Source organism: Artemia franciscana, chromosome 10 (assembly GCF_032884065.1).
Source record: "Artemia franciscana chromosome 10, ASM3288406v1, whole genome shotgun sequence".
Classification (NCBI taxonomy): domain Eukaryota; kingdom Metazoa; phylum Arthropoda; class Branchiopoda; order Anostraca; family Artemiidae; genus Artemia; species Artemia franciscana.
Window position 1 is genome coordinate 18,285,282 of NC_088872.1, and position 11,899 is coordinate 18,297,180.

General features: G+C 37.3%; 1 protein-coding gene across 1 annotated transcript; it reads left to right on the plus strand.

Annotated features, from left to right (window-relative positions):
- Positions 1-1,935: 1,935 nt before the first annotated feature.
- LOC136031867 (nudC domain-containing protein 2-like) lies at positions 1,936-11,640 on the plus strand. Its single transcript, XM_065711800.1, has 3 exons — positions 1,936-2,167; positions 10,511-10,714; positions 11,214-11,640. The coding sequence occupies exons 1-3, from the start codon at positions 1,976-1,978 to the stop codon at positions 11,307-11,309; spliced, it is 492 nt and encodes a 163-aa protein (XP_065567872.1). The 5' UTR covers positions 1,936-1,975; the 3' UTR covers positions 11,310-11,640.
- Positions 11,641-11,899: the final 259 nt, after the last annotated feature.

The following is an 11,899-nucleotide window of genomic DNA, read 5'->3' on the forward strand; positions in this document are numbered from 1 at the left end:
AATATTGTCCTTTTTGGCCAACCGTCTGGGGCTACACGGAAAGCAGGTCGTCCTTGTCTGGGTTGGGAGGATGTCATAAATAAAGATTTAAAGGAAATGGGAACTTCCTGGGAGGGTGTAAAGAGGGAGGCTTTAAATAGATTAGGTTGGAGGAAGAGCGTGCGTAGCTGTGTTGGCCTCAGGCGGCTTGGTGCTGCAGTGAGTTATTATTAGTAGTAGTAGTAAGATGGGTCTAAGGGGTGGGGTAAATTTTACTTTATTGTCTTTACTACATTGACGAAGTGCATAGGTTGAAAGAGTCTACATGATTGCGTATCATCAGCGTATCAGAGAACCCTACTGTAGAAATTTCAAGCTCCTATCTATAAAAATGTGGAATTTCGTATTTTTTGCCAGAAGTCAGATCACGGATGCGTGTTTATTTGTTTGTTTGTTTGTTGTTTTTTTTTCCTGGGGTAAATGTTTCGACCCAGTGGTCCTAGAGTGTCGCGGGAAGGCCCATTCTAACAGAAATCAAAAGTTATAGTGTCTTTTTTAAGCGACAAAAAAAGCTGGAGGGCACCTAGGCCCCCTCCAACGCACACTTTTCCCCCAAAGTCACCGATCAAAATTTTGAGATAGCCATTCTGTTCAACTTAGTCGAAAACCTAATAACTATGTCTTTGGGCATGATTTAATCCCCTATAGTCCCCGGGGGATGGGCTGCAAGTTACAAACTTTGACCATGGTTTACATATAGTAATGGTTATCATGAAGTGTACAGACGTTTTCAGGGGTGACTTTTTGGCGTTGGGGTGGGAATGGGTTGGTAGGAGGGGGTTATGTGGGAGGATCTTTCCATGGAGGAATTTATCACGAGGGAAGAGAACCTCCATGAAGGGGGCGCAGGATTTTCTAGCATTATTTGAAAAAAAACAATGAGAAAATAAATAATTTTTTTTCAACTGGAAGTAATGAGCAGCAATAAAACTTAAAACTAACATAAGATATTACGTATATAAGGGGGCTCATCTCCTACACAATACCTTCATCTTTAAGCTAAAGTATTTTTAGTAATTTCAACTATATATTCTACGGCCCTTGTGATTCAGGGGTCATTCTTAAAGATTTGGGATAAAATTCAAGCTTTAGTGCAAAGAGCAGGGTAATGACGAGGGGTCGAACCCCACTCATATACGTAATAAAAATACATAAATATAGAAGTTCGTTACGTAAGTCAATTCGCAAGATACGTATGTTTATTACTAGCAAAAACTTTCGTAAAAAAAAAAAAAAAATATAGTTGCATTTTCAAGTAACCAAAAATTTGAGAGCAACTAGGCCTCATCCCCTACCCCTTTTTTAATCAAAATCGTCCACTCGAAACTATGAGAAAGCCATTTAGCAAAAAAAATTATTATGCAAGTTTCGTTTTGCAAACCAAACATGCATTCGATAGCACCCTTTTTAGACTTAGTCTACATAAGGAGATTGGGATCTTTCTTCAGGAAAAAAAAAAAATAAAATTTCCTCATTTTTGTATATATGAGGGGGTGTTCTCCCTATTTCTCAAAATTCGGACGAATTTTCTCAGGCTCATAGCTTTTGGTGGCAACTTTAAACCTAACAAATTTTACATATTAAGAATCAACATAAAACGCCAATTTTTCTCATGCAATTTTTTTTTTTAGTTTTGGTGACTATTAGCCCGAATCGCTTCTTGCCTACAGTTCGCTACCAAGAACTGTTTGAAAAATGAATATATACTGCACTTAAGAGATTAAATTTATGTGTTGGAGAAGTATCGTTCTTAAGAGCATTTTTTTGCTAACTGTACCTGTTGGAAAGTACCATGACAATCCTACTGATGATTTCAGTTTCCATTGGCCAGCAATTGCATGGCTCTACGCAGGCTCTTTCTCCTTCTTTGTTTTAAAGGTCTTCTTTCATCAATACTAAGCCTAAGCTGAAACAGTCTTCCCCTAGTGATAAAAGAATGAAGCTATCCTTTTTTGACGAGAAAGCGGGCATTGTCCGATGTTCAACGCCATGGGGAAGCTGGTCACAAACTGTTTACGATGTAACGGTCGAAATTGAATTGCCCAAGGGGACTAAAGGAAGAGATGTAACAGTGACATTACTTTCCCGGAACATTTGCTGCAAGAATGCAGGGAATGTTATTCTTCAGGTGAGAGACTATCTATAGGGTATAGATAACGATTTTTTTTAATTTATGAACTAGTTTCTTTTCAAGGGGTAATAACACCCTAAAATTGTTCACAAGAAGGCTGTAGGCTCATTTTAACAAGGTAATTTTAAAAATAATTTTAAAAGGGATAAAGAGAAGCAGGATGCTCGGAAACTAGCGTCTCAGACAAATAGCGACTCTTATTAACAGTAAAGAAAAAAAGCATAGAATGTTATCCCTTAGACTACCCCCCCCCCCATTATAAAAAAAGATAAAGAGAAGAAACAATTATTAGACCTTTCTAATAACCAAATTTTTTGAAGTTAGGAAATTAACTAATCACAAGAAATAGTGTATCTAAGGAAAAGCAAATAGGAGACTAAATAGAGGTGGAGATCTCTGGAACAAAACAGTTTTCTGAACATTTATATATACAGTGTGCCAAAAAGTGTGAAACCCTAATAGGCAATTAGAAAAGGGGCGGTTCCCTGTCACAATTGCCTTTATACCTGCTTGGACATTCTCCCTTAATCTGCGGGAATCAGGTGGAACGGGGACTGACGTTTCCCTTGTTTATTGGGGTAGATCCTATACCCGCCGGCATTCATTGGGTAAACATCGAATTCACCCCTGTATAAAAGTGTAAAACCAGTTTCAAGCATGGGAGAGACTATAATGCTAAATGCCGTGTTGAACCATATATCGCCATCAATGGCTGTCGGAATAAAGAAGCCAGTGTTTTTAAAACGAGCTGTGGATTTTTTTTATAGATACTCGATTTTAAAGGCTAAGCTGCTTGCACAATGCGCTAAAGAAAGAATAAAATTCCCCAAGTTCCTTATATTTGATCCCCGAGAAGTACCAGCCAGTGGAGCAGAAGTAGGTGCAGTTCTCGGGTTTTCTCAAGCGTTACAATCAAGTTCCACTCCCATTGCCGCCCGGCAAGTCTATAAGTGACGGAAGCCAACCTAATCCTGCCCCTGATAGACATTCTCCACTACCCCATTCCTTAGTTCTGATGAACCCTCCCCCCAATTACATGCCAGAAGAACAAAATGATTTCTTACGAGTACGTGAAGAGAAGATCTATCGGTGAATGATGTTGAATTGAAAGGAAACTTATCTGAAAGGCGGCTTGTTGTTAAAACGAAGGACAAGGCAGAGACCTTGGCTTATTTAATCAACCAGAAATCAAAAAGTGTAAAAGCTAAGTTTAATCCCCGGTTTTTATAGGCATTATCAAAAACATTCCAACCACATGTGATGCTGAGACGGTGAAAGCCTGCGTTTCAGGTTGCAAAAGGGCAGAGTGTGGTGCAAGTCGAACCTATAAGTTGTACTTTCCTCCCGTTATCTGTTAGATCTGGCTGTGAAAGGCCTGCCAAAACTAGATTTTTAACAACTTCCGATTGAAGAATTTGTATATCTCCTAAAATGACGCTATAATTACCAGAAAGCCGGTCACATTTTAGCAGTGTGCTCTGCTCCCCAGATTTGTCCATGTTGCGGTGTCTAAGGCCATACGTCGAAATCTAGTACCCCATGCACGAAACCAATTGGATGTGCAGCATGTAAGTCGACAAAGCATACATATCAGTCAATCAAATGCCCTGAAATGAAAAAGCAAATCGGAAAAAAAACGCTCAGATGAATGAAACAGAATACCAGAATTGTGTCTTGGAATGTGAATGAAGGCGTTTATCACAAAACCCCTGTAATTGAAGAACTATATCGGCGTATCAATATTCTATCTATACATCCAATAATATTTGCTGACAAATGATGGCCACAGCCTACTCAAGTTGTCAGACAATCATACATTTAATTTTGTGTCAGTCAAATCTCGTCAACGCGGGAAGCCCCCTGGTGGACTAGCAATTGCAAATAGTTCTGCCGTTGATTTTGAGAGTCTTTATGCAGCTAAGTGCACTTGAAAGTTGGTATCGTGTGCTCCCAAAAAACAAAGACTTCACGTTTGTGCATACTAGTGGTTCAGTCTCAAATATAGACTATGTTCTACTCACACCAAACGTGAGTGGCATGATCAGCGTGCTAATGGGTAGTCACTCTGCTGAACAAATCCCAATTGAGGCATGTGTTAATGTGTGTATCTCGAAGGCCAAAAGTACTAAACAGTGGCATGAAATAAAAGATTGGTCTTAGGCCGACTTCCCATCTTATCGGACAATGCTTGATACGACGCTTCAAAGATCAGCATGGCATTTTGTCTACTACAAGCCAATGCGCAAAGAAATATCCAGGAAGCTGAGATATAGGTTGTTGCCTTCTATGCTGAAATCATCCACGAACTACTAACCGAAGAAAAGGCTGCAATTCTCGTTAGGAAAATTGTAAAGGTACTGAAATCCCGGGGTTCTCAAAGAATCAAGAGTTAGTGAAAACTTGTCAGGATGCTAAGTTAAGTTCTCAGTGTGTAATGAAAGTGGTCGTCCTAAATCCGGTGTGTTGAATTGTTGTTTATGGAAAAACCACATGAAAGATCGCTCAAACACGCACAAGTCCATGCCTAGTGATCCAAATGACTGGCGAGCTTACTTTATGAGCGAATTTAGTGCTCCAAGTCCCAGTATAGCTAGACCACATACCGAACGACTTGAATCTGTGCTATCAAACTCAAGTTATCCGGACTTTACCGTATCTGTTTCTGATGTAACTGCAAATGCCTTTAGGCTGAAAAAGAAAAATTATGCGGAGTTAACGGTTTGTGTGCACTTCACCTTGTAAATGGTATTCGTCTTTTTTATGAAATGCTAGCATTACTGCGCACCAGATCATATTCGTTGTCGGTGTTGTACCCGATGTTTTCTGTACAGGGCAACTAACGTCAATCCTGAAAAAAGGAAAGCCAGCTAACATATGCTCCTCATATCGCCCAGTTACTGTTTCGTCAGTTTTATGCAAGCTTCTAGAAATGCTTAAATGTTAGACACTGTTGCCAAATGTCAAACCACCAGTTTGGGTTTGCGGTAAGGCTCGGTTGCGCTGATGCTCTGTTCGCCCTTGCTGCTATTTTGCCTAATTCTGAGACAACGGGTGATCCACTAGTCATTGGCTCTTTTGATGTAAGCCCGGCTTTTGACTCGTCGGTGCACGCGCAGATCCTTCTAGAAGTGTATAAACAAGGGCTAAATTCGTGTATTGTCAGCACATTATCTATATATCTATATATATAAAAATAAGTTGTCTGTCTGTGAATAGTGGATCTGTCAGGTGACGTCATGTTTCTGTGTCGACTAACGTCATGTTTTCGACTGACGAAATTACAGACCGGGACATCGGGACACAAATGACGACCGGGACACCGGCACATAGGGAATATAAATGACGACCGGGACACAAGGAATGTTCGATTAGCAATCACCATCAACAAAGCACCGGGACACAAATGACAACCGGGACACAGGGAGTATAAATGACGACCAGGACATAAGTAAAAAAAAAAAATTAAAAACTAAAAAAAAGGTAAAAACTACAAAAAAACTAAAAAGAAAAAAAACTGAAAACTAATAAAAACTAAAAAAGCTAAAAAGCTAAAAAAAAACTAAAAAACAAAATAAAATGAAAAAGGAAAAAAAATGAAAAATAAAGGAGAAAAACAAAACTAAAAAAAAGAAAAAAAAACTAAAAAAAGGTAAAAAACTAAAACCTAAAAAAAGACCAATTCAAAAACGAATGTATATACAGACCAGGACACAAATGACGACCGGGACACCGGGACATGACGACCGGGACACAGGGAAACAACTACAACAGGGACACCGGGGGGCTCAGGGGGATATATAAATGACGATGGCGACACAAGGAATCGTCAATTAGCAATCACCATCAACAAAGCTCAAGGGCAATCATTAGAATCATGAGGTATAGATCTGAATACGGATTGTTTTCCCATGGACTATTATATGTTGCATGTTCAAGAGTCGTTAAACCTGACATTCTATTTATATGCACAGACAATGGGACAGCAAAGAATGTTGTATATTCGCAAGTTTTACGTAGTTAAAAACATATATATATATATATATATATATATATATATATATATATATATATATATATATATATAACATATATATATATATATATATATATATATATATATATATATATATATATATATATATATATATATATATTCACAGGTGGGACATAGGGACACAACTACAATGGCGCGTAACGACTTACGTGCGCGGGGGGGCTTGGGGGGCGCGAAGCGCCCCCACCAACTAGGTGTTGGGGTGGCGCGAAGCGCCACCCCAACAGCTAGTATATATATATATATAAATAAGTTGTTTTTTTGTGTGTCCGTCGACTGACGTCATATTTGTCGACTGTCAACTGACGTCATGTTTGTCGACTGACGTCATGTTTTTCGATTGACGTCATTATAAGGATTGAGGATTGTTGTGGACACAGGGAATGTAAATGACAACCGGGACACTCAAAGAAAAATTACAGACTGGGACACCAGGACACAAATGACGACCGGGACACAGGGAATATAAATGACGACCGGAACACAGGGACACAACTGCAACGGGGACACCGGGGGGCACAGGGGGTATATATAAATGACGGCAGGGACATAGGGAATGTTCGATTAGCAATCACCATCAACAAAGCTCAAGGGCTATCATTAGAATAATGAGGTATAGATCTGAATACGGATTGTTTTTCCCATGGACAATTATATGTTGCATGTTCAAGAGTCGGTAAACCTGACAATCTATTTATATGCACAGACAATGGGACAGCGAAGAATGCTGTATATTCGCAAGTTTTACGTAGTTAAAAACATATATACATCTATCTATATTCACAGGTGGGACACAGGGATACAACTACAATGGCGCGTAACGACTTACGCGCGCGGGGGGCTTGGGAGGGGGCGCGAAGCGCCACCCCAACAGCTAGTATTATATGAAAAATATCCTTAAAAAAATCCCTCTCTCTCTATGGACAATAACCTTAGAGCGCCATCAAAATACCCCCAAATCCAATTGATTCCGCTGTTGCACGAGTCAAGTATTGTTAACAGACATCGGTTCCGCCGTAATATCTTGCCGTAAATATCCCTTTCGCATGTACTGTGTATAGCAACTATTTGGAAATACCTGTCGTCCCGCTCAGTGTGCATAAGCAAGAATTCTGTTTTTTTTTTATTCGCAAAGTTCCTTCTGGAACTTTGCGAATCAAGTTACTCATGGACGAGTAACTTCTATATTATGCGTAATTATGGTGTATACGATCCAACAGTCTGTGTTAACTTTTTCGCCAAAAATTTTCTGAAAAACCCAAATTGAAGAGTGAACCCGTGGCTAGCCATCCTGTGCCAGTAGTTTTGCTAATTTAAATAATGTGTAAATATGTTTGATGATGTTCTCTAGTGTCACGTTTCTTTTGTTTTTCCTTTGTTATGCTCCGTTTTATTTCTATGTGAATTTTCGGGCAATAAAACTACTAACTTACTTGCTTAAAACCAGCAGCTCTTCAATAACCACTACTACTACGGTGGAGAGTAAAACTAAAAACTAAAAATATTTATATAAGGCACTACAGACCGCTGTTTTGAAACTAGTACCGAGTAAAATTAAATAAGCACAGATTACTTTGCTGTATTGATGGGTATCTTTAGATAGAGGGAGTTATTTTTTTTTTCATAGAGACCAACTTAAGTTTTTACTTTTGTATGCTAATTTTCAGAATTCCTTGACCTCAAGAGCAAAAAACACTTTGCAAGTTATTTAAAGTGTAATTTTTTTGCTAAATTTTGGTCTTACGTTTAAATAAGATCTAATTACTGTTTCATAGTAAATGACTTCAAATCCGTCACGAATGGTCATAGGGTTTTAGTGTGAGGTAGCCTACCGTTCACAAAGATCTAGAGCTAAAAAATGCAGTGGGATATTTGGAAAAACTATGGCATATATAGTTGAAAGTACTCAATTTTTGCTTCTAATGTCTTAGAAACAACTTTTTGAGGGGAGTAGGAGGGGGGTTGGTATCGCCCTACGAAAGGCTACATTCCATTAAAGTCTTTGTTAGTTTTTTTTATTTATTAAAAGTTTCAGGTCCTCTGTCTAGAGAATAACTTTTTCTCTGATCAGGTTGACCTTTTAATAAGTATCCCAAAAAATTAACTAAAAATCGGTGCTTTGATACCCCGGTTTGAAATGTTTGAAATGAAACAAAATACGTTTGAAATGTTTTCACCTTTCTTACTTTCATAAATAAAAAATTATCAGAACCTTAAGGAACAAATCTAAGTATATTCAATCAAACTGACAATCCAAAGTCAATTTTTTTTTTCAGTAAAGTGCAAACTGCGTTCTGGTCTTGAGAAGACATGGGGGTTATCAGCCCTACTCATCTTAATTTTTGCCGGTTTGGGTTTGACTCGGCTATTTAATGTAATTTCTGTGCGTTTTGAGTTTTATTTATTTATTGATAGTTATTTGTGGTAGTTTCACGCTTGAAAGATTATTTAACTTAATTTTTGCTCATTCTTGGCTTAATGGAGCTCTTTACTTTTCTTTGAAAAATTTGTCTTGTGGAAAAGGTTTTTTTAAATTAATTTGCTTAAAGGCTGCTCGTCTATGCCACAGTTGCAACTGGCTTTGTATCTCAGACCTTGCTTCATGTTCATAAAGATGTTGGTGATCAGACGATACACATCGGCAGTCTGTACTCAGATTTGTTATATTTTTTTATGTCTATTTCTTTAATCATAAAATTCAAAAGTATTTATTTTAATGATTTTTAATCAGAGGCTTCTAAGAAAAAAGAAGGAAAAGAGCTTTCAATTGATTTTTTTTAAGTCATTTATTTTAGGGAATTTAGAAAGTTCAATGAACTCTTCATAGCAGGAAATTTTGCCCCAATGTATCCAGTCAATTTTTAACTTTCTTCATCATGCAAGCACTCGTGACGTTATTCTTCTGGCAGTTTATCTTGCCCATAAGTTCATCATTAGCCGACAAAATCTCCTATTTTCAGTCAATCGCACTTTGAAACTCTACCCTAGCTATTCATTAAAATTATTCTGTTTAACTTTATTTTATTTTTTTGTTTCTCTTCGTGATCTAAACTTGAGCATGATCTAACAGAGCAGGAGGGCTGTTGCTCGATCTATAATTTTTTTTTCTTTTTTTCTCAATTTTTTTCAGGCACATATTTGCTTTACTAGTAAATTTGAGTATGCTCTACTGTAAATTTCTATTTTGGTTTCTCTAGTTTACATGTCCCCTGTTTCTTTTCTTTGTGTATCCTGTAATCAAAAGCATTTCTTGCTGCATCTGTTATGTTTTACCATTCTGTTTTAAGACTCCAACAAGTTAAATTTATTTGGTCTAGCAACCGTTAGCGGTGCTAGTAGAATGTTTTATGATGTGAATAAAATAATTAACTGAATGAACAAAACAAAGAGGCAAGTGCTTTGATACCAAAATCAATGAAAAACAATATTTTTTTTTTCGATTTTACCTCTCTACAAGGAGAGGCTCCAAAAAGCTTCGTCTGTTGAATAGCAACGTCATGTCCATTCTCCTTTATGCAAGTGAATGCTGGAAGCTGAATGTCCAGCTGGAAAAACGTATCCTAGCATTTGAAAATGTCTGCCTCAGAAGATTCCTTGACATTTCATGGCAGGGTCACGAACGTAGTGGTCCGCAGACGAACAGGTCAACCGCCAGTCACTGATCTCCTGAAGCAGAGAAGATGGACCTATCCTGGTCATGTCTTCCGAATGTTAGGAGACCGTCTTCAAATCCTGTCTACGAGTGGTAGCTCGAGGGTGGGTGAAAAAAGGGCAACCGAAACACACCCTCTGACGTACAACTGAGATCTGCTTAGTGCTGAGGTGTCGTTACAACCACAGTAGGACGACGTCACGGCTGCTGCTCCGCTCCGGAACGTCTGGCAAGGCTTATTTACTGCTCTATGTGCCCCACCTGGCTCTGTAGAAACTAAGGTAAGGTCTCAACAAGGAACGGACGTGAGGAGGGGGGTGAGAGCTTGAGGCCCATCCCTTCCTCTAAATTCCAAATTTGTCCAAATGCCTAGAAATTTTATCCATATTATCAAATAAAATTTGTTTTATAATACCCCCCCTCCCCAAAAATTCTGTGTTTGTGCCTGAGTCATTGAGAATTTCTATAAGAACCTTTCTTTTCTTTTGGCTTTTTGTCACGTCTGGCAGTGATGTTTCTCTATAGTTACTATGCAAATGATGTATTAAGTAGGCCTACTTAGTGTTTTTTCATGAATCAATTTTGTTTTTATTGTTTTTTTACAGAAGAAATATGCATTTGCTTTTGTTTATAGGGGATTCTATTCGGGCCTGTAAAGGAAAATGAAATAATTTGGACAATAGAAGATACGAAAATTCTTCGTGTTGTTTTGACCAAAGCTGAGGCTTCTGTGAAAGAAAGTGTTTGGACTTCACTGCTGGAAGACAATTTTGAAATCCCCAAAAATATCCAATTTCAAGTGAAAGAAAAATTGGACCTTGAAAGGTTTCAAGCTCAGGTATTAAGATTATACAGTCAAACTTATGAATTTTTTTTTTCAAATAAAGGATATATTCAAGTTGTTAATTTATAGAACAATTGCCAGAAAAAAAAAGTAAAGATAAATATTAGGGCTATCTAAATAGTTGTGATTTAATTAATTTACAAGAGAGTGTGAGAAACGAATAGACAAGCTATAACGAGCGTTTATTCAAAATTTACCTACTAGTGTAGGTTAAAATCAAACTGTTGTTTGCTGGGTTAGTGTAGGTTAATAATAATAAAAAAAACCTACTAGAATCTCTGACAATACAACACTACTTTCCTTTCTTCAATATATCTTAATGCTGAAAGAGATTCTATTTGTAGTGAGAATTTTAAAACCTTAATTTAGTTTGATAGAAATCGTGAATTTAAGGTCAGTGGAAAACAAAATGAAATACTATTTGAAGTGCAGCTCATCAAGTGACAAAAGAGTTCGAGTGTGAGATGAAAATGAAATAGATTTTTTTTTTTAGAACCCTGAATACAATTTTGTCAACTGGAAATCGACGTCCTACAATTATCCAATCTCTCTGTCCTTCGATCAACTGGAGAATCGAACAAACTTATGAAAAAAAGGAACACGTTGCTTGAAGTAAAATGAGAAATTATTATAGCAGACTTCTTAGAAAGCCAAATGACTTTAGTCCCATATGTCCGTGTTAGATTGATTCTTGAAGTGTTCAATTATTAAATCGATTCTATCCATTAGGACGAATTCTGATTTTGCAATTGCCCATCGACTGGTAGTGACAAAAATATATGGATTATGGGTAGTAAGAATTAAAAATAAGGATAGTGTTTCCTTAGGAGATCGATATAGAAAGTGTTCTAACTAAATTCAATAGTCGAAATATGTAAATTGGCTTTATATAAATATATTATATTACTCGTTGATGAGAGTTTTTGGTCTTCGTTTTACCGAATTAAACTTATGTAAGAATTCTTAAGAGTAAATAAAATTTTTAAGAGCTAAATTCTAAAAAAACTAAAAGTTTGAGCTAATCAATTTGATTCCTTTTAGATAAAAAAAAACTTAAGATTTTCCAAATAAAAGTTGAGTGACATAAGAACTTTAGACGAATAGAAGCTATTTCGTGTATGAGCAGGGCTCCACCTCCCAAACTTTCCACTCATTGCAAAGAAGTTATAAAGTATGCAT

Excerpts from the sequence above, each read along its gene's own strand:
- LOC136031867 (XM_065711800.1), top strand. The coding sequence starts at position 1,976 with ATGAAGCTATCCTTTTTTGACGAGAAAGCGGGCATTGTCCGATGTTCA. Across the intron at positions 2,168-10,510 it reads CAGGGAATGTTATTCTTCAG|GGGATTCTATTCGGGCCTGT; the intron begins GTGAGAGACTAT and ends TTTTGTTTATAG. Across the intron at positions 10,715-11,213 it reads TTGAAAGGTTTCAAGCTCAG|AACCCTGAATACAATTTTGT; the intron begins GTATTAAGATTA and ends TTTTTTTTTTAG.